The sequence below is a fragment of the Hyla sarda genome, chromosome 12 (genome assembly GCF_029499605.1).
Source record: "Hyla sarda isolate aHylSar1 chromosome 12, aHylSar1.hap1, whole genome shotgun sequence".
Classification (NCBI taxonomy): Eukaryota; Metazoa; Chordata; class Amphibia; order Anura; family Hylidae; genus Hyla; species Hyla sarda.
The window spans coordinates 20,849,639-20,873,630 of record NC_079200.1 but is presented as its reverse complement, the minus strand read 5'-3'; the positions used below and the strand labels follow the sequence as shown (position 1 = coordinate 20,873,630).

At 44.7% G+C, this 23,992-nt stretch overlaps 1 protein-coding gene and 1 long non-coding RNA gene across 5 annotated transcripts in view; one reads left to right on the top strand and one right to left on the bottom strand.

The window, feature by feature from the left end:
* LOC130297035 (vasoactive intestinal polypeptide receptor 1-like) overlaps positions 1-23,992 on the top strand; it is a 173,035-nt gene that overhangs the window by 14,250 nt on the left and 134,793 nt on the right. The window contains exon 1 of one of the 4 annotated variants that reach the window (XM_056549206.1): positions 7,706-8,179. The exons of 2 other annotated variants lie outside the window; for them this stretch is intronic. In XM_056549206.1, coding sequence (XP_056405181.1) covers positions 8,096-8,179 — 84 coding nt within the window. In that variant the 5' untranslated portion in view covers positions 7,706-8,095. Of the gene's footprint in view, positions 1-7,705; positions 8,180-23,992 lie in introns of those variants that run through there. One more of the 4 variants, XM_056549207.1, reaches the window with a different exon arrangement.
* Positions 1-23,992, bottom strand: part of LOC130297036 (uncharacterized) — a 44,249-nt gene that overhangs the window by 11,448 nt on the left and 8,809 nt on the right. The window lies entirely within an intron of this gene.

Here is a 23,992-nt window from a genome sequence, read left to right as displayed (position 1 = left end):
GTAGTTATGCAACAGCCGGAGGCATACTACATTGGCTGGGGATGCTAGGGATTGTAGTTATGCAACAGCTGAAGACACACTGGTTTACTACTTAACTCAGTGTGCCTTCAGCTGTTGCAAAACTACAACTCTCAGCAGTTACCGACAGCCAACGGGCATGCTGGGAGTTGTAATTATGCAACCACCAGATGCACCACTACAACTCCCAGCATGCACTTTAGCTGATTGTGCAAGCTGGGAGTTGTAGTTACACAACAGCTGAAGGTACACTTTTCCATAGAAAGAATGTGCCTCCAGCTGTTGCAAAACTACAAGTCCCAGCATGCCCATAAGGGCATGCTGGGAGTTGTGGTGATCTGCCTCCTGCTGTTGCATAACTACAGCTCCCAGCATGCCCTTGTTGCATGCTGGGAGCTGTTGCTAAGCAACAGCAGGAGGCTGTCACTCACCTCCAACGATCCACACTGCAGGACTGTCCCTCGCCGCCGCCGTCGCTCCTGGGGCCCCAATCCCAACAGGGACGCTGGGGATCGGGGTCCCCACCACCGGGGGTCGTCTTCCCGCACCTGCTCACGTCCTCCGGAAGAGGGGCGGAGCGGGTTGCGGGAGTGACACCCGCAGCAGGCTCCCTGATTGGTCGGCCGGTAATCCGGCCGACGAATCAGGGCGATCGTGAGGTGGCACCAGTGCCACCTCACTCCTGCAGGCTCTGGCTGTTCGAGGCTGTCTCTGACGGCCCCGATCAGCCAGTAATTCCGGGTCACCGGGTCACTGGAGACCCGATTGACCTGGAATCGCCGCAGATCGCTGGACTGAATTGTCCAGCGATCTGCGGCAATCGCCGACAAGGGGGGACATAATGACCCCCCTGGGCGATATGCCGGGATGCCTGCTGAACGATTTCAGCAGGCATCCGGCCCCGGCTCCCCTCCGGCTAGCGGTGGGGGCCGGAAATGCTCAGGGCGTATGGATACGCCCTATGTCCTTAAGGGGTTAAAAAAGCTCAAGAGCACATTTTCACCCATCTTCTACACAGACTTAGGACCGAAGCCCAAACACAGGAAGTGCAACCTGGAGTGCTGAGGGGGGGGGGGGGGGGGGTCCAGCCAACAGCATATGGCAGTTAAGTGTGAGAGGAGCTATGATTGGATGAGGCTGGACACACCAGGCTGCACTTCCTGTGTTTGGACCTCGGTCCTAAGTCTGTGTATGAGATGGGGGGAAATGTGCTCTTGAGCTTTTATTAAGCCCAAATAAAACATAGAAAACTTCATTTTTTTAAACAAACTATATTAGAAATATTTTTTATTTACCTTAAGGAGTGCAATAGCAAAAATTAGTTTTAATGAGAGCGACCCTTTAAATGTAAAAAAAATTTTTTTTTTAACTTATTATGGTCGTTGCTTTGATTCTAAGTGTCTACAGAATTTTTTTCAGAGGGGAGCATCATGTTAAAGATGATCATGAAGGGGAGGGGCATAGTCAGTTTCACATAACATGCAGGCATGCAAAGGGTTGAGAAACCTGGTGCATAAGCTTAAAGGAAGAAGCAAGATGATTTAAAGGGGTACTTTGCCCCTAGACATCTTATCCTCCTATCCAAAAGATAGGGGATAAGAGGTCTGATCGTGGGGTCCTGCCGCTGGGGACCCCCGTGATCTCCCTGCTGCACTCAGCAGCATCAAGTGCAGTGCCGGAAGCTCGTGACATCACGGTCACGTTCCGCTTGTGATGTCACGGCCACGCCCCCTCAATGCACGTCTATGGGAGGGGGCGTGACATCCGTCACGCCCCCTCCCATAGACTTGCATTGAGGGGCATGGTCGTGACGTCACAAGCGGGCGTGACCGTGATGTCACGAGCCTCCGTCCGCATTGAAGTCCTCCACTACTTTGTGGAAGATAGGGAGTATGGAAGGCCTGAGTCACTCCTAGGTCAGACATTATGTTTTTCATAACTTCTCCTGTGAAATGAGACCCTCTGTCTGACTCAATTACTTCTGGGACCCCGTACCTACAGATGAAGGGCATGTTGGGAGTTGTAGTTAGGCAACATCTGAAACACCAGATGTTACCGAACATCTGCAAAGCTAGCTGCACCCATGGTTTATATGGGGGTATCTCTGGGGGTCAGCTGGTCACTGGTACCTCCTGGGTAACAATCACATGGTACATTTTAATAAAGGCATAACACATCTTTTAATATACAACATATATACAAATGGGGAAACAACTACAGGGGGCCCTGGGGACACTGAGGGACACTGCCTGACAGGGCAGGAAAGGTATGGGGCAACACCATCCCGTACTGGGCCACCACACCTGGACTGTCTGGGCATGCTGAGAGTTGTAGTTTTTGCAACATCTGGAAGGGCACAGTTTGGTGGTCTCCAAACTGTGGCCCTCCAGATGCTGCCATATTACAACTCCCAGCATGTCCAAACAGCCAAAGGCTGTCTGAGCATGCTGGGAGTTGTAGTTTGGCAACTCCATGAAGGCAGCAGTGAAGATCACTTACCACTGATCTTCACTGCTGCGTCCACCTCTGCCTCCGCCGCCTCTTTTCTGCCGCCGTTCCCACTGCGATTGCTGGTCCCAGTGTCCCCGCACATTCTGGCCCCCGCCATCATCCTCCCCCCACTCTGCCCGGAATTTGAGGGGCGGGCAGAGTGTGGATTTCAACTTTAACCCCCCCGCCCCCCAACTGCCATTGGTCGGTCAGTCCTGACTGAGCAATGGCAGGGGATAGGAGGAGATGGCACCCCTGCCACTTCACTCTATCCTTTAGGATGATCGTGATTCGCCAGTCAGAATTTAACGGCGAATCACAGCGATCGCCAACAAGGTGGGTCTCAGGACCCCCCAGGGGTTTGCATGGGGTGACTGCTAAATGATTTCAGCAGGCATCCTGGTTCAGTCCCCGCCTGGCGAGTGTCGGGGACTCGGAATTCCCACGGGCGTACAGGGTCCTTTTTGGGTCCTTAAGTACCAAGATGTCAGGGCATACCTGTACGCTCTTGGTCCTTAAGGGGTTAAACTCCTTCACTGTATTTGCAGCGACCACTTCTGCAGGAAGGCTATTCCATGCATCCACTACTCTCTCAGTAAAATAATACTTCCTGATATTACTGCAGAAACCTTTGCCCCTCTAATTTAAATCTATGTCCTCTTGTGGTAGTTTTTCTTCTATATAAATCTCCTCTCCTCCTTTATCGTGTTGATTCCCTTTATGTATATAAAGTCTCTATCATATCCCTCTGTCTCTTCTTTCTTCTATACGTGTTAAGGTCCTTTAACCTTTCCTGGTAGGTTTTATCCTGCAATCCATGTACTAGTTTAGTATCTTCTCTGGCCTCTCTAGAGTATCTATATCCTTCTGGATGCAGGAAAAAGAAGTATCGTCCAGCGCTTGACTCAGGGAACAGGTACTTTATTAGGATATCATGACTAAGGCTCAGTGACTTGAGCCGAAACGCGTCACATGTCTTCGTGTACCTGTTTGTTCTCCATGATATCCTAATAAAGTACCTGTTCCCTGAGTCAAGCGCTGGACGATCCTTCTTTTTACTGCATACTGTTCAGGCGGAGTCCACATCTGGTCCGTGAGCCTGCATTTGAGGGTGAGCTGTTATGAACTCTGCTCTATATATCCTTCTGGAGATACGGCATCCAGTACTGCGCACAATACTCCAAGTGAGGTCTCACCAGTGTTCTGTACAGCGGCATGAGCACTTCTCTCTTTCTACTGCTTATACCTCTCGCTATACACCCATGAGCACTTCTTTCTTCTGCTTATACCTCTACCTATACATCCAAGCATTCTGCTAGTGTTTCCTGCTGCTCTATTACATTGTCTTCCTACCTTTTAAGTCTTCTGAAATAATTACTCCTAAATCCCTCTCCTCAGATACTGAGGTCAGGACTGTGTCAAATATTCTATATTCTGCCCGAGGGTTTTTACGCCCCAGGTGCATTATCTTGCACTTATCCACATTAAATTTCAGTTGTCAGAGTTCTGATCATTCTTCTAGTTTTCCTAAACCCTTTACCATTTGGCAGATCCCTCCAGGAACATCAACCCTGTTTGTGTCATCAGCAAAAAGACATACCGTATATACTCGAGTATAAGCCGACCTGAATGAAATGTCCCAGTACAGGACATGGTCCTGCACTACACTTAGGCCCTGTCAGGTTGAGTCCCTTAGTGACCTGGGGGCTCTCCAGCAGGGTCTCCCCTGCTGTTACTATAGTGTAATTTATTGTCATTGGATTATAGCCAGTATATTAATCTCTAGTTAGTATAAAGGACCTTTGGTGGGCTCCAGTAAATGTCTAAAGGACCTGTGAGAGGTCATATGTTATGTTATCACATGATGTTACCCAAAGGGCACCAGTTTAACACATGACCCGTAGCTTGACCAATTGGCTTTGGCTCAGCCAACCCCATATATATGAGGGGTCAGCCATTACAATTCTCTTTTCTTCCATCACTTTACTGAGACCAGTAAACACCAAAGATCTCAGTGCTAGTGTCCAGTACCTGGAAGGCCTCAAATCTACAGTCATTCCAGTAAGTCAAGTCTATGTCTGCTGTCACTACTACCTATAGTCAAGACTAAAGTCAAGATTCTAAAGTCTATTACAAGTATAATTGGTCCCAGCAAGCTGCGAGGTTCTTCTGGGTTCCTGGCCACCTCTCTGGGAATCTGGCCTAACTGTGAAGATAATAACATCTGTCTTAACTCAGTAAAGCCTCCGTTAAACCATAACTTGGAATAGCGGAGATACCGTTCATGTTGTTATGGTACCCAAAAAACACTTTGGCGTCATGAACATTAGGGGTTAATAACACCTTGCCCCTGGGGTTAATATCATCTTGCCCAATCCACCTACACTGCTACACCCCTTGGTCCCGCCATCACCGTGGGTCACCACACGAATATAAGCCAAGGAACCTAATTTTACCACAAAAAAATTGAAAAAAACTTATTGACTCAAGTATAAGCCTAGGGTGGGAAATGCAGCAGCTACTGGTAAATTTCACAAATACACAGCCCCCATATATACACAGCCCCCATATACACACATATACAGCCCCCATATGCACACATACACAGCCCCCATATACACACATATACAGACCCCATATACACACATACACAGACCCCATATACACACATACACAGCCCCCATATACACACATACACAGCCCCCATATACAAACATATACAGCCCCCATATACACACATATACAGCCCCAATATACACACATATACAGCCCCCATATACACACATATACAGCCCCAATATACACACATATACAGCCCCCATATGCACGCATATACAGCCCCCATATACACACATATACAACTCCCATATGCACACATATACAGCCCCCATATACAGTCCCTATATATACACATACACAACCCTCATATATACACAGCCCCCATATATTCACAGCCCCCATATGCACACATATACAGCCCCCATATGCACACATATACAGCCCCATATACAGCCCCTATATATGCACATACACAGCCCCCATATATACACAGTCCCCATATACACACATATACAGCCCTCATATACACACATATACAGCCCCCATGTACACACATATACAGCCCTCATATACACACATACACAGCCCCCATGTACACACATATATAGCCCTCATATACACACATATACAGCCCTCATATACACACATATACAGCCCTCATATACACACATACACAGCCCCAATGTACACACATATACAGCTCCCATATACGCACATATACAGCCCTCACATACACACATATACAGCCCTCATATATACACAGCCCCCATGTATACATAGCCCCCATACACACATATACAGCCCTCATATACACACATATACAGTCCTCATATATACACAGCCCCCATGTATACATAGCCCCCATATACACACATATACAGCCCTCATATACACACATATACAGCCCCCATATGCACACATATACAGCCCCCATAAGGAAATACCATTAAAGCATAACTTCCTATGTAACTAAAAAAAGATATACCAACAACAACCCTCGGGCCTCAGTCCGGGGCAAAAAAAACCCCTCTTAATAAGTTCCCTCCCCTAAAACATCACTTTTATTATGTATGTTGTAACACACTGTGATATATATTAAAAGAAATGCTGCTGGTTTTGACCTATATTATGTAACTGGGAGAGCTCTCCCTAGTGTTATGAGCCGGCAGTGCTCATTTCTAAGGGCCAATAAACCAGCTTGTTAAAATCTCAAACACTATACCTTCTGTTGTTGTTGATTCATCGTGGGCCCCAAACCCTAAATCCCCAGGGGTATTTAGCAAAAAAATATATACTGCATGGGCTGCCATAAAATAAAACAAGGAAGGGGACTCACCTGTCTCCGCTCCCCCGGTGTTCCATAAATGGCTCCGTTCCTCTGCCGCCATCTTCTCCCTGCTTCTGTCATAGCTCAGTGCATCGCGCTGCCTATCTGCATCAAAGGCGGGACATATATCTTTTATTCACTCGAGTATAAGCAGAGGGGGACGTTTTCAGCAAGAAAAAATGTGCTGAAAAACTTGGCTTATACTTGAGTATATAAGGTACCTTACCATCGAGACCTTTTGCAATATCACTATTGAAGATATTAAACAAAATTGGTCCCAGTACAGATCCCTGAGGTCCCCACTGGTAACAAGACCTTGCTCTGAATATTCTCCATTGACTACAATCCTCTGTTGTCTCTCATTCAGCCACTGCCTAATCCACTCAACAATTTGGGTGTCCAAGCTCAATGACTGCAGTTTATTGATAAGTCTTCTATGTGGGACAGTTTCAGAAACCTTACTAAAATCTAGATATGCGATGTCTACTGGCCCTCCGCCATCTATTATTTTAGTCACCCAATCAAAAAAATCAATAAGATTTGTTTGACATGATCTCCCTGAAGTAAACCCATGTTGTTTTTCATCTTGCAATCCATGGGATTTTAGATGTTCCACAATCCTATCCTTTAGTAGGGTGTCCATTAATTTCCCCACTATTGATGTCATACTTACTGGCCTATAGTTACTTGATTCCTCACCATTACCTTTCTTGTGAATGGGCACGACATTTGCTAATTTCCAATCTTCCGGGACGACTCCTGTTACCAGTGATTGGTTAAATAAATCTAACAGTTTTGCTAGTTCACTGCTAAGCTCTTTTAATAATTTTGGGTGTTTCCCATGAGGCACCTGATAGTTTTGCAACAGCTCATGGCGCTCTGGTTAGGAAACACTGGTAGAGAATATGGTGCAACATTCCGCTAGTTTGAGGATTGGTCGAATAAATTGCCCGTATTTTTAATATAATACTGACAGGGTGGCCAAAATGTCGGCTGTGCCGGTAAAATACCAGCCAGGTGGCAACACTAGTCTCCACTGTAGATACCACATTGTAGTCATGAACTGGAAACTATGCACATGTCATTTTCCAATCTACATAGTTCCCTTAGTTCCTTACCCTGTCATTCATAGTCTGACCAGCAGCACTCACCAAATGTATCCACATGTAGGTCAAGTAAATGAAAGCATTGGATTACATTGTGTAACCTGACATGGTTATTAGGATGCAGCCTCCACTCCACGAGGTGCACAGGGTGATATCACTGTGAATTCTCACATCCTCTTAGCTCTTCAGGTCCTAGAAGCATTGTGCGGAGATAAGAAGCCAGATGGGGACTGAGATGCCGGGACCAGAGAACTGAGAGATGTATTAGAGAAGGATTAGGAAAGGAGGGGAAAACACTGCATCCAGGGAGGAGGAGATAACACTACCTGGGCTCACCAGAAGACAGCTCCAGCATTCCAAGGAAGGACCAGGCACAGGAGAGATGCACCTGGAGAAGTACCTGAAACCTTCGTGAACTGGGTTTACACTCTAACAAGCAAGAATGACATGATCTTTACATCCTACTTTATGTAGAACGTTCCGTCTTCACTTTGAGCTTTTATATCGAGAGCTATATTTACTAGAGTTAAACGTCAGCTCTGCTACTCTAAGGACTTAAAGAAACATTGACTGTAGAGGATCGTTCTGTCCTGACATGTCTCATTCTCTACCATCAATCTCCTTCAGAGGAATCCATGGAAATATCTATTATCTTCTTCTACTGCTCTTCCCTGGGGTGGTAAGTGTGTGATACATTTGTGTCTTTTCATGCATCAGTGTATTCTATGAGTGGGTGTTCTGCATCTTTTAAGCCTTTCATACACAAATTGGATACTTCGTGAATAGATGGGGAAGGGGGCTTCAATGAATTCTGGAGATTAGTCTACTATCGGTTAAACCATGACGCAGAGGTAATGGAAATAACACATTCTTGACTCCTTGATGTGACGAATAACTTACTAAAAGTGCCTAAAAGTGGAACACCAGTATGTGTATAAAATATTTGTTACAGTGTGCCTGCCTTTAACCTATCAGATGCCATGATCAAAACTGATCATGGCATCTGAAGTATAAGGAGGCTTTATAGGAGATATCCAGTGGTGAAAAACGTATCCCCTATCCTAAGGATAGGGGATAAGTTTCAGATCGCGGGGGGTCCCAACTGCTGGGGACCCCCGCGATCTCCTGTATGGTACGACAGCCTGCGGGTAGGGGGCGTGTTGACCATTGCACTAAGCGGCAGCCAACACGCCCCCTCAATACAACTCTATGGCAGAGCCAGAGCGCTGCCTTTGGCAATCTCTGGCTCTGCCATAGAGTTGTATTGAGGGGGCGTGTTGGCTGCCGCTTCATGCGGTGGTCAACACGCGCTATCTGGCCAGCGAGCCTGGCCCCCGTACAGAAAGATCGCGGGGGGCCCCAGTGGTCAGACCCCCCCGCGGTCTGAAACTTATCCCCTATCCTTAGGATAGGGGATACGTTTTTCTCCACTGGACTACCCCCTTAAGAGACAAATCGGACCAACTGCATCGTGATTGCGGGGGTCCGATGAGTCAAGGTGGCAGCCAGAGCTCCGCATACCTGCTTCAGAGCTGGCTCATGTGACATTCTACTGCTTTGTGGCAGACCATACAAGCAGATTGACGATATCACTGATCAGTGCTATGACAATGCACAGCATTAAACAGTATTAGCAGTCATAAAATATATATGCAAAAAATGGTCCCTCATACAGCCTCGTATATAAAAAAAAATTAGATAGTTATAGGGTTCAGAATAGGAAAATTTTAAACATAATTATTTTGTTAAAAAAGTTTGACTTTGTTTTAAAAAGTAGTACAGTAATAGTAAAGCGTGTAACATGGGTAAGGTTTTAACCCTATTGACCCACAGAATAAAGAAAACCTGTCAGTTTAACTGTAAAGTGCACTGTGCAAAAACAAAACCCACCAGAATTTGCGAAGTTGCAGTTTTCTTTTCAATTTCCTGCCACAAATAATATATATTTTTTTTATTGTGCCGTACGTTATGGTAAAATGAATCCTGTCGTTACAAAGTACAATTGGTTGTGCAAAAAACAAGCCCCCATATGGGTCTGTGGATGGAAATATAAAAGAGTTACGACTCTTAAAAGATGAGGAGGAAAGAATAAAAAAACAAAAATTAAAATTGGCTGTGCACTCAAGGCCAAAATGGGGGCGGGGTCTGACATCATGAGGGGCCAGGGCTATGACATCACGAGCTCCCGGCGCTGGCTCCAGCGTGCGGAACAGTTTGTTCCAAACGCTGAGCAGTGGAGTACCCATTTAAGGGGTCAAACAATATATATGTATATATATATATATATATATATATATATATATAATATATATATATATATATATATATATATATATATATCTTTACTGATTTATAGAACATTTGGAGGGCACTGCTTATTATTTCTTATTGTGGATGTATTGCTGGATGTTGGAGCGTTAGATGCGGTGTCAGTGGCCGCAGCTGCTATAATTTAATTTCCCTGCCGGGGTGAAACAGAGTACTAGTATTGTTTCATATAGACAAAGGAGAAATTTCACTTGCACTCACCAGTTTAGTGGTAGTCAGTGGTCCGGATTATCCGTTGTGCTGGGAGACGAATGGATGAGGGTGTTCAGAGGCTAACAGCCGTTTTCGCGCACAGCTGTGCGCGAAAACGGCTGTTAGGCTCTGAGCACCCTCATCCATTCGTCTCCCAGCACAACGGATAATCCGGACCACTGACTTCCACTAAACTGGTGAGTGCAAGGGAAATTTCTCCTTTATATATATATATATATATATATATATATATATATATATATATGTGTGTGTTATTTTTCAATTGACATAGCTGTGTGAAGGCTCGTTCTTTGTGGGGCAAACTTTTATTTATTTTCTTTTGTATCATTTTGGGGGATAAGAAAAAACCTCTTTGACCACTTTATATTGTTTTTTAGGAAGACCGGATAAACAAAAAGGCAGTTCTGGCATTGTGTTTTGCTTTCTATCTAGAACGCTGTCTTTTTAATGTATGTTTAGTATGTTTGTAGATATGTAGATAAATTAAAGGGGTACTCTGGTGAAAAACTTTTTTTGTTTTGTTTTTTAAATCAACTGGTGCCAGAAAGTTAAACAGATTTGTAAATGGTTTTAAATGTCTTTTTAATTTTTGTATTACACGTGATCACAGAAACACCCGCCCACTGGTGGAGCCTCTCAGGTATTTACCTGAGTGGATCCCTGTGGATGGGACAGTCTGAGGAAGTGCAGTAAGCACGATACGGCTGTGACCTGTTAGCCGGACTCCCTGGCGTCCCTGTCTCCCCCGCACTTGTAACTTCCCTGCCTTGCATGGAATAAAAAGTTTTGCCTGTCACCTTGGACTTGGTGAGTGCTGCTCTATTCACATATTCTCCTCAAGAGATTTGTAAATTACTTCTATTAAATTCCTGTACTAATTAGCTGCTGAATACTACAGCGGAAATTCTTTCTTTTTTGAAACACAGAGCTCTCTGCTGACATCATGAGCACAGTGCTCTCTGCTGACATCTCTGTCCATTTTAGGAACTGTCCAGAACATCATATGTTTGCTATGGGGATTTCCTTTTATTCTGGACAGTTCCTAAAATGGACAGAGATGTCAGCAGAGAGCACTGTGCTCATGATGCCAGCAGACAGCTCTGTAACATAGTAACATAGTTCATAAGGTTGAAAAAAGACCAGAGTCCATCAAGTTCAACCTATATCCCTAATAAGTCCCTACTGAGTTGAGTTGATCCAGAGGAAGGCAAAAAATCCTCATACTAGAGGTATAAATTCCTTCCCGACTCCAAATATGGCAGTCAGAATAAATCCCTTGATCAACCTTCTGTCCCTATTAATCTAGTATACATAGGGACAGATAAATCTAGTATACATAGGGACAGATAAATCTAGTATACATAGGGACAGATAAATCTAGTATACATAGGGACAGATAAATCTAGTATACATAGGGACAGATAAATCTAGTATACATAGGGACAGATAAATCTAGTATACATAGGGACTGTTTCAAAAGGGAAAATAATTTCCACTGTAGTATTCAGCAGCTAATAAGTACAGGAAGGATTAAGATTATTTAATAGAAGTAATTTACAAATCTGTTTAACTTTCTGGCACCAGTTGATTAAAAAAAAAAAGTTTTCCACTGGAGTACCCCTTTAAGGGACACATTACAAAATATACCTCATGTAAACATAATATTCTCCTAATAAAAATCCATTATTAGTGCTCGATAATTTTTTTTTCCAGGGGATCTTCAATTAATGCAAATAAAGTGCATTTCGATATCATGCAACTAAAGCATAATAGAGCTTATTACATGATCACAATGCAATACGAAATGAGTTCCTAGTAAGAATGTATCTCCGTTATGTCTCCGGCACTACATTTAGTCCTTCAGGAGCCAGTGTACAGAGCCCATAGATCCAATATGCATTTCTATTAAACCTGAAAGCGATCAGGGATATTCATAGAAATGTAATCTAAATAATTGATAGTCATTGATGAAAGGAGGTGTTGACAAATACCTAAAAAAAGTATTCCATTTATTTGTTCAGCCTGCGGTGATATGCCTGTATTTGCCATCCTCCACAATAACTCCAGCAACTGCATTAAAGGGGTACTCTGGAGGAAATAATACTTTTCCAAATCAACAGGTTCCAGAAAGTTAAACAGATTTCTAAATGACTTCTATAAAAAAAAATGTAATCCTTCAGCTGCTCTATGCTCCAGAGGAAGTTGTGTAGTTCTTTCCAGTCTGACCACAGTGCTCTCTGCTGACACCTCTGTCCATGTCAGAAACTGTCCAGAGTAGTAGAAAATCCCCATTGCAAACCTATCCTGCTCTGGACAATTCCTGACACGGACAGAGGAGTCAGCAGAGAGCACTGTGGTCAGGCTGGAAAGAACTAAACAACTTCCTCTGTAGTATACAGCAGCTGATAAGTACTGGAAGGATTAAGATTTTTTAATAGAAGAAATGTACAAATCTGTATAACTTTCTGGCACCAGTTGATTTAAAAATGTTTTTTTCCTCTGGAGTACCCCTTTAATGCAGTTGCCAGAATCATTGTGGGGGATGACAAATACAACCACATCACTGCAGGCTGAACAAATATATAAAATACATAAAAAAAATAAAAGCTTTTGTCAACGCCGTCTTTCATATCCCTTTTTTTTTTTACTCTTCCAAATGACCGTCATTGCTTTAGATTACATTTCTATGAATATTCTAAAGAATATTGGATCTCTTGGCTCCGTACACTCGCTCCTGAAGGACTAAATGTTGTGCCGGAGGCGCTACAAACATTTATTTTCTGGCTGCCTTATACATTGTCAGTGGAAAAATAAAAAAGTCATGGGTCTTAGAATGTAAGGAGAAAGAAAGCAAAAATGGGTAAATTAATCATTGTCCAGTCAGATGATGAATAAGCGTTTTCTTGTTTGTTGGTTGATCGTTGGCCCGTTTATAGAAATAATAAAGGGGTTGTCTGCCAAAAGAAACAACCTGTGTTTGGTGTCAGAAAAGTATAATAAAATAATATATATATATATATATATATATATATATTATATAATACTGTATATAATAAATAATATATATATATATATATATATATATATATATATTATAATAAAACAACTTAGTAATGTAATGTTATTAGTCATAGTGCACAGATCTCTCCATATCAGCAGGGAATGCAGTCTGCTTCCATCCCTGCTCCCTCCTCCCCTCCTGTCTGCTGAAGACCAGACCATTGATGTGAAGAGCGGAAGCTCATATTACTGAATATTCGATCTTAAAGGGGTACTCCGATCCCTAGACACCTTATCTCCTATCCAGGAGATAAGATGTCTGATTGTGGGGATCCCGCCGCTGGGGACCCCTGTGATCTCTCCTGCAGCACCCCCTTTCATGAGCTGCACAGAGCGAAGATGGCTCCGTGGCTGATGGCGGGCGATACAGGGGCCGGGGTATCTTGATGTCATGGCTCCGCCCCCTTGTGACCGTCACTTGCATTGAGGGGGCAGGGCGTGATGGGTGTCACTTCCCCTCCCATAGGCTTGCAGGGGCGGAGTACTCCTTTAAGGCAGCATTTTGTTCCAAACGCTGGGAGAGTGCGGCAGGGTCGTGACATCATGGCGGCGCCCCCTTATGCTATCACACCACACTCCCTCAATGCAAGTCTATGGGAGGGGGGCATGGCAACCACCATGCCCCCTCCCATAGACTTGCATTGACAAGGCGTGGCGTGATGTCACGGAAATGGCCATGATGTCACGACCCGCCACCCTTACCCAGCATTCTAATTGAATGCCGGGTGCTGCACAGAGATTGGGGGGGGGGGGGGGGGGGTCCCAGCAGTGGGAACCAATGATCAGACATCTTATCCCCTGTCCTTTGGATCGGGGATAACATGTCTAGGGATGGAGTACCCCAATCTAATGAGTAGTAGTAAATCTCTTCACATCAATGGTCTGGCCCTCAGCAGACAAGAAGGAAGGGGAAAGCAGGGACAGAAGCTCTGCACTCAGAGGTCACAGCTACAAGCCAGACAGCTCAGCTGATACGGAGAGATCTGTGCAGTATAGCGAATAACATCAGCGCTGTGGAATCTGTTGGCGCTATACAAATAATAATATTTATTATATTAGTAAGTTGCTTTATTATACTTTTTGGACAACTCCTTTAATGCTTATTCAGCTGATGATCGGCCCATGTAAAAGGTTCTTTAAAGGGGTACTCCCGTGGGAAACTTTTTTTTTTTTAAATTAACTGGTGCCAGAAAGTTAAACCGATTTGGAAATTACTTCTATTAAAAAAATCTTAATCTTTCCAGTACTTATTAGCTGCTGAATACTTCAGAGGAAATGGTTTTCTTTTTTGGAACACAGAGCTCTCTTCTGACATCATGACCACAGTGCTCTCTGCTGACATCTCTGTACATTTTGAGAACTGTCCAGAGGAGAAGAAAATCCCCATAGCAAACAAATGCTGCTCTGGACAGTTCCTAAAATGGACATAAATATCAGCAGAGAGCACTGTGGTCATGATGTCAGCAGAGAGCACTGTGTTCCAAAAAGAAAATAATTTCCTATGTAGTATTCCGCAGCTAATAAGTACCAGAAGGATTAAGATTTCTTAATAGAAGTAATTTACAAATCTGTTTAACTTTCTGCCACCTTTTGATTTAAAAAATAAAATAAAATAATAATTCCACGGGAGTACTACTTTAAAAAACTGGGAGTAGACAACGTTTTCATATTAGAGCTCCCTGTAATGTAAATCTAGGATTAGTTTGCAAAGCATTTATTCAGGTATGGATAATTATTATAATTTTTTTTTATAAATGACCCATACCTGTTACTTTTAGGATGACTTTACGCACAGATTCAGAATTATCAAGCTATGTTAGGTAGAATTTACACTATGGAAAATCAAGGTGGAATCCAAGTTAAAGGGGTACTCCGTCCCTAAACATCTTATCCCCTATCCAAAAGATGTCTGATCGTGGGGGTCCTAGCACTGGGGAACCCGTGATCTCTGTGCTGCACCCTGCATGCGTTAGTTTGAGCATCGGTGCAGCGCCGGAGGCTCGTGACGTCACGGCAATGCCCCCTCAATGCAAGTCTATGGGAGGAGGCCTGACTGCCCCTCCCATAGACTTGCATTGAAGGGGCAAGGCCGTGACGTCACAAGCAAGGCATAACCATAAGGTCACAAGCCTCCACCCCACATCGCCAGTCATCCAGCACGAATCGAAGTTCACTCCGGGCACCGGATGTCTGGGGTGCCGCAGCCGAGATTTCGGGGGTCCCCAGCAGCGGGTCCCCCACGATCAGACATCTTATCCCCTATACTTTGGAAAGGGTATAAGATGTCTAGGGGCAGAGTACCCCTTTAAATTCCTCAAGGATTCCATCTTGAATCAGGTGCCTAGTGACACCCAATGGGTTTTTTCTGCTATTCTGTGTCCATGGCTGAATTTCCGTGAAGCAGATTCAAATTCCGCCTGAAGAACAAATGTATTTGTACTTCTGGTGAAATTAACAAATAAAATCCGATTAAGTCCATCGCATCGGACTTTGAATTTCTGAGCAAAATTCTGCAAGATTCTGTTTGTTGCCCATAGTAACTGATCAGAGCTCAGCTTTAATTTCTCATAGAGCTCTGGTAAAATGAAAGCTGAGCTCTGATTGGTTGCTATGGGCAACAAAGAGAATCGTGCTATAAGCGCAATATGTCTCCCCCTACAGCATTTTTTTGGAAAGCTGACACTGCTGTTTTTGAGCCAAAGCTGGTATTGAGACTGTTGAGACCCAATTACCTCCTACCAGACTATAACTACCCCTCCCCCCCATACTAGAATAAATAATTAATAATTAAATAAATAACTAACTGACAAGACATCATTTTACCTTTTATTGTGTAGGTGAGGATCGGCCACAGCTTTATTTATAAAATTAACCATATAAATAACAATTTAAATATTAATAACAAGGCACTCATTGGCTTCTTGCCAACCCGAGAGGTGCTGCCACATCGTCCTGTGTGGAGGTCTACCCCGGGTTGACCCCGCTTTCTCTGTCTACTTACCGCCAAGCTGTGACTTACAAACAATCATACATACAAAAAAGGGGGAGGGAGGGCAAAAACTCCGGGTTCTGGGCAGATTGAGGGGGAAGGGAAAGCACCACACACTATAAATACCCAGGGGAGGGGCCCTAAAAACCCGGGAAACAATTAGCACCCTGATAGGCACACTCCTTCCCCCCCACCCTTGGGACATACCACTACTGTTACAGGGCAGATTTCAGGTGGGGGAGGGGGATGAACCATTTTCCTGCATTACTTAACCCCTTAACTGCTCTCCAGTCAGGGGGCAAGCCAGTTAAGCACAGCTTGCCCGACCAGACTGTTGAGACCCAATTACCTCCTACCAGACTATAACTACCCCTCCTCTCCATACTAGAATAAATAATAAATAATTAAATAAATCACTGACAAGACATCATTTTAACTTTTTTGTGTGGGTGAGGATCGGCTACAGCTTTACTTATAAAATTAATCATATAAAGAACTATTTAAATATAAACAACAAGGCACCGATTGGCTTTTTGCCAAACCGAGAGGTGCTGCCACACCGTATGCAGGTCTACCCGGGGTTGACCCCGCTTTCTCCGTCTTCTTACCGCCACTGAGAAGACCAGTTAGCCCTACACTTGGCTCCGACCCCCACCCAGGAGATGCAGGCCATGCTCAATGCCGTCCTGCAACCCGGCCAAAAGATATCGAGCCCTATATCAGTAAAGTGCAGACCATCCGACCTGAGCAATGTGCGGTTGTCCCCTTCTAACTGAACATGCCTGACCACCGCACATTCACTGTCCGGCGTGCCCTCTCCACTGCCGCGGCCCATGCCATACCGCTCGGGGTATGATCTCTAACCACAGCAAGAGGAGCTCCGAGAAAAACTTCGGGAACCTAACACAATCCGCTCCCATCATCGTTAGGAACAGAGATCATTGCCACCGACATGCAATGCAAGCAACACCGGACCCTGGGACAACCGACTGACGTTCACCACCTCAGCCAATACCTGAGGCCACCACAGCCCCCAGACTCCATGCCAACATATCTCCACTTCTCAAAAACTGAGGTTCCTGCCACCAGGAAGCATCTCCGCTCTAACAGGCTGAGCACAGGGGTAGAGCTGGAAGAAAGAGAGTTAATCGCATTGACTACACCCAAATTGTCCGACCAAAAACACACACGGCAGTTACTCAAATCACACCGCCAAATCTCCACCTCCACCACAATAGGGAACATTTCCAACAACACCAAATTACAACATAAACCCGAGGACTTCCAAGACTCTGGACACTCCTCAGGACACCACCAGAAACCAAACACAGCACCAAAACCAACCGAACTAGCCACATCCGTGAAAAGAGCGGGACTGAAAACAGGTCCGCCCGTTGTACGACTCCTAAAAACCCCAGCAAGGCGAAATGTTAGCCTTCAGTGCTCTGGTGACACAGATGCGTTTGCTCGGATGCCGGACACCTTTGGTGGCCAAAGATAACCTGCGGGAAAAAACCCTGCCCATAGGCATGCTAAATTCAAGAAACCAAGCAAAGACTGGAACTGAACCAAGGTCACCTTGGGAGCCCCGAGGAAACTAAACAACAAGGAACGCAATCTCTCCTCCTTGTCAGCAGGAAGGCGGAAGACCATCTCCAGCGTTTCAATCTCAATGCCAAGAAACGACAACACAGAACAAGGGCCCACCATCTTGTCCTCAGACAAAGGAACTCCAAAATGTCCCATGAAAAAACGGCACAAACCAGAGACAGCAGGGCCAGCAAAGAGAAAATCATCTAAATAATTTGCGTAAGTGTGTGCCTGGCTCTTAGCCGAGATTCTTTGCCAAGAACTCTATAATGTACTTGGACTGTAGAGCGGTACAATGGACACTTGTGTACTATTATTAATATAGTAATACATTTTTGCTTGCTATGTTGCCCATGCAGATACTTATGTCAATATAATCTAATTGTCATGGTACAGTGTAATAAATGTAAATAACTTGTTTGTACAGAAAAGTCAAGGTGTACAGTGTTTTTGTGTCTGGCAATTTTTATGGGAGGTATCCTGACCCAGTCAGGAGGGGCGTCACTACTACCTCCCTGCCAGGACAAAAGTATAGGGATTAGTTTCCAACATAAAAGTTATGTACCACACATAGGTAACTAACACCATATTAAATAGTTTACATATGTGTATATCTACATCATGGCTGTAGCATTTATTATAGTTCAGTCCACTAAGTCAATAAATGTAAATGTCTATGGTAAAAATGTCTAATATTATCTTATGTCCACGTGCTCAGGATACTTTACTGGCCAGAAGGTATTCCTGTTAACACACTGCACACGTACAGTAAAAAACAAATGTCTTGTGATGTCTAGTGATATACATAGAGTTCTGGGGAGAAGTGTGTTCACCGAGGGACCCCAGTAGCCAAGGCATTGGGTAAAAAGTCTCCAGCAGCCCAATCCATCAGAATAGTATCTAATGTTATGTATAATGTCTTAGTCATATCCTTCAGTAGTCATACAGTTAATAAGTCTTTTTATAGTTCAGAGCGTGTATGAACATTTTATAATACATGGACTCTTTGTCTTCATCTGCATTAGATCTGGATATGGACATTGTTTGAAATACCCCAGGAACTGTCTGTGGCCCTTGTGGTCATTACAGTCCTCCGCCCTCCATGACTGGGCATCGAGGACAACTTCATTAAAATGGGGGAGTTTGTGGTGGCCCAGTACGGGATGGTGTTTACCCTGTTTATTTCTCCTTCCCTGTCAGGCAGGGTCTCTCCATGTCCCCAGGGCCCCCTTTATGTATTATCCCCTGTGTATATAAGTTGTGATATTAATAATGTACTGTTTCTTAAATTGTTAAACCATGTGATTGTTACCTTGGAGGCACTAGTGACCAGGTGACCTCCCAAGTGACCTATGGGCTCCCTGCACATCATCTCAGTGTGTGTGTCCGGAGCATTGGAGGCCTCAAGCCTAAAGTCTGCAGCCACCTGTCAGTTGCAAGTAAGCCAAAGTCATCGAATTTTCAGTCATCAAGTCAGTCAAGTCAAGTCTACTGTTTAGTCACCGTGGCCTGCAACAAAGTCTGTCTAACTGCTGCAAGTCCCAGCAAGCCTGTGAGGTCCCCCTGTGTCACTGGTCCCCTCCTTGGGATATTGTATCATCTGTCTACCCTCAGTAAAGCTACCGTTTGTCCGTAACTTGGCGTCGGTGTCTACATTGCCCCCATGCCTAGCCCAGGACCAGCTATATTACCTTCGGGTGGATAAGGCTAATCCACGCCCTAGAGTCACAACACAAAGGGGTTAATAACATCTTCCCCTTGGGTTATAACATCTACCCTGCACCTCATACCCCGACGCCACATACGTATGTGGTACGCACTTATGAGGGGAGGACAATGCGCTCCAGTACTCTTAAAACAGTATTTGTCTACAACACCAGCAGGTGTGCACTTTTGCCTGGCCTTTCACAGTATCCAGGCCCTTAAGACTTTAAGAGGAACAAAATGGTACACCACTTAGATGTAAGTATGTGGTATGCACTTATGAGGGGAGGACAATGCGCTCCAGTAGGCTTAACCCCTTAAGGACATAGGGCGTATCCATATGCCCCCGTTTCCAAGTCCTTAAGGACCGAGGGCGTATGGATACGCCCTGAGCATTTCCGTCCCCCACCGCTAGCCGGAGGGGAGCCGGAGCCGGATGCCTGCTGAAATCGTTCAGCAGGCATCCCGACATATCGCCCAGGGGGGTCATAATGTCCCCCCATGTCGGCGATTGCCGCAGATCGCTGGACAATTCAGTCCAGCGATCTGCGGCGGATTCCGGGTCAATCGGGTCTCCAGTGACCCGATGACCCGGAATTACTGGCTGATCGGGGCCGTCAGAGACGGCCCCGAACAGCCATTGCCAGCAGGGGTGAGGTGGCACTGGTGCCACCTCACGATCGCCCTGTTTCGTCGGCCGGATTACCGGCCGACCAATCAGGGCGCCTGCTGCGGGTGTCTCTCCCGCAACCCGCTCCGCCCCTCTTCCGGAGGACGTGAGCGGGTGTGGGAAGACGACCCCCGGTGCTGGGGACCCCGATCCCCGGCGTCCCTGTTGGGATCGGGGCCCCAGGAGCAGCGGCGGCGGCGGAGACGACGAGGGACTGACCTGTGCGGCTGGATCGTTGGAGGTGAGTGACAGCCTCCTGCTGTTGCTTAGCAACAGCTCCCAGCATGCAACAAGGGCATGCTGGGAGCTGTAGTTATGCAACAGCAGGAGGCAGACCACCACAACTCCCAGCATGCCCTTATGGGCATGCAGGGACTTGTAGTTTTGCAACAGCTGAAGGCACATTCTTTCTATGTAAAAGTGTACCTTCAGCTGTTGTGTAACTACAACTCCCAGCTTGCACAATCAGCTAAAGTGCATGCTGGGAGTTGCAGTGGTGCTTCTGGTGGTTGCATAACTACAACTCCCAGCATGCCCGTTGGCTGTCGGTGACTGCTGAGAGTTGTAGTTTTGCAACAGCTGAAGGCACACTGAGTTAAGTAGTAAACCAGTGTGTCTCCAGCTGTTGCATAACTACAGTCCCCAGCATCCCCAGCCAATGTAGTATGCCTCCGGCTGTTGCATAACTACAAAACCCAGCATGCCCTTCCGCTGTCCGTACATGCTGGGGGTTGTAGCTTTTGCAACAGCTGAAGGCACACTGGTTGCAAAACACTGAGTTTGTTACCAAACTCGGTGTTTCACAACCTGTGTGTCTCCAGCTGTTGCAAAACTACAACTCCCAGCATGCACTGATAGACCGTACATGCTTGGAGTTGTAGTTTTGCAACAGCTGGATGTTTCTCCCCCCCCCCCCCAATGTGAACGTACAGGGTACACTCACATGGGCGGAGGATTACAGTAAGTATCCGGCTGCAAGTTTGAGCTGCGGCAAATTTTCTGTCGCAGCTCAAACTGCCAGCGAGAAACTACTGTGAACCCCCCGCCCGTGCGACTGTACCCTAAAAACACTACACTAACACACAATAAAATAAAAAGTAAAAAACACTACATATACACATACCCCTACACAGCCCCCCTCCCCTCCCCAATAAAAATGAAAAACGTCTGCTACGTCACTGTTTCCAAAACGGAGCCTCCAGCGGTTGCAAAACTACAACTCCCAGCATGCACTGATAGACTGTACATGCTGGGAGTTGTAGTTTTGCAACAGCTGGATGTTCCCCCCCCAATGTGAACGTACAGGGTACACTCACATGGGCGGAGGATTACAGTAAGTATCCGGCTGCAAGTTTGAGCTGCGTCAAATTTTCTGCCACAGCTCAAACTGCCAGCGAGAAACTACTGTGAACCCCCGCCCGTGTGACTGTACCCTAAAAACACTACACTACACTACCACAAAATAAAATAAAAAGTAAAAAACACTACATATACACATACCCCTACACAGCCCCCCTCCCCTCCCCAATAAAAATGAAAAACGTCTGGTATGCCACTGTTTCCAGAACGGAGCCTCCAGCTGTTGCAAAACAACTACTCCCAGTATTTCCAGATAGCCTCTGACTGTCCAGGCATGCTGGGAGTTTTACAACAGCTGGAGGCCCCCTGTTTGGGAATCACTGGCGTAGAATACCCCTATGTCCACCCCTATGCAAGTCCCTAATTTAGGCCTCAAATGCGCATGGCACTCTCACTTTGGAGCCCTGTCTTATTTCAAGGCAACAGTTTAGGGCCACATATGGGGTATCGCCGTACTCGGGAGGAATTGGGCTTCAAATTTTGTGGGGTATTTTCTGCTATTACCCTTTTTAAAAATGTAAAATTTTTGGGAAAACAAGCATTTTAGGTTAAAAAAAATATTTTTTTTTTACATATACAAAAGTCATGAAACACCTGTGGGGTATAAAGGTTCACTTAACCCCTTGTTACGTTCCCCGAGGGGTCTAGTTTCCAAAATGGTATGCCATGTGGTTTTTTTTTTGCTGTCCTGGCACCATAGGGGCTTCCTAAATGCGGCATGCCCCCAGAGCAAAATTTGCTTTCAAAAAGCCAAACGTGACTCCTTCTCTTCTGAGACCTGTAGTGCGCCAGCAGAGCACTTTTCACCCCCATATGGGGTGTTTTCTGAATCGGGAGAAATTGGGCTTCACATTTTGGGGGGTGTTTTCTGCTATTACCCTTTTTAAAAATGTAAAAATTTTGGGAAACCAAGCATTTTAGGTAAAAAAAAATAAAAAATGTTCACATATGCAAAAGTCGTGAAACACCTGTAGGGTATTAAGGTTCACATTACCCCTTGTTACGTTCCCCGAGGGGTCTAGTTTCCAAAATGGTATGCCATGTGTTTTTTTTTTGCTGTTCTGGCACCATAGGGGCTTCCTAAATGCGGCATGCCCCCAGAGCAAAATTTGCTTTCAAAAAGCCAAATGTGACTCCTTCTCTTCTGAGACCTGTAGTGCGCCAGCAGAGCACTTTTCACCCCCATATGGGGTGTTTTCTGAATCGGGAGAAATTGGGCTTCAAATTTTGGGGGGTATTTTCTGCTATTACCCTTTTTAAAAATGCTAAAATTTTGGGAATCCAAGCATATTAGGTAAAAAATAAAAAAATTTTTTTACATATGCAAAAGTCGTGAAACACCTGTAGGGTATTAAGGTTCACATTACCCCTTGTTATGTTCCCCGAGGGGTCTAGTTTCCAAAATGGTATGCCATGTGTTTTTTTTTTGCTGTTCTGGCACCATAGGGGCTTCCTAAATGCGGCATGCCCCCAGAGCAAAATTTGCTTTCAAAAAGCCAAATGTGACTCCTTCTCTTCTGAGACCTGTAGTGCGCCAGCAGAGCAATTTTCACCCCCATATGGGGTGTTTTCTGAATCGGGAGAAATTGGGTTTCAAATTTTGGGGGGTATTTTCTGCTATTACACTTTTTAAAAATGTAAAATTTTTGGGAAACCAAGCATTTTAGGTTAAAAAAAAATTATTTTTTTTACATATGCAAAAGTCGTGAAACACCTGTGGGGTATTAAGGTTCACTTTACCCCTTTTTACGTTCCCTGAGGAGTCTAGTTTCCAAAATGGTATGCCATGTGTGTTTTTTTGCTGTTCTGGCACCATAGGGGCTTCCTAAAGGTGACATGCCCCCCAAAAACCATTTGACGCTCCTTCCCTTCTGAGCCCTCTACTGCGCCCGCCGAACAATTAACATAGACATATGAGGTATGTGCTTACTCGAGAGAAATTGGGTTTCAAATACAAGTAAAAATTTTCTCCTTTTTACCCCTTGCAAAAATGCAAAAATTGGGTCTACAAGAACATGCGAGTGTAAAAAATGAAGATTTTGAATTTTCTCCTTCACTTTGCTGCTATTCCTGTGAAACACCTAAAGGGTTAATACACTTACTGAATGTCATTTTGAATACTTTGGGGGGTGTAGTTTTTATAATGGGGTCTTTTATGGGGCATTTCTAATATGAAGGCCCTTCAAATCCACTTCAAACGTGAACTGGTCCATGAAAAATAGCGAGTTTGAAAATTTTGTAAAAAATTTCAAAATTGCTGCTAAACTTTGAAGCCCTCTGGTGTCTTCCAAAAGTAAAAACTCATAAATTTTATGATGCAAACATAAAGTAGACATATTGTATATGTGAACCCAAAAAAAATATATTTTGAATATCCATTTTCCTTACAAGCAGAGAGCTTCAAAGTTAGAAAAATGCAAAATTTTCATTTTTTTCATCAAATTTGGTGATTTTTCACCAAGAAAGGATGCAAGTTACCATAAAATTTTACCACTAAGTTAAAGTAGAATATGTCATGAAAAAACAATCTCGGAATCAGAATGATAACTAAAAGCATTCCAGAGTTATTAATGTTTAAA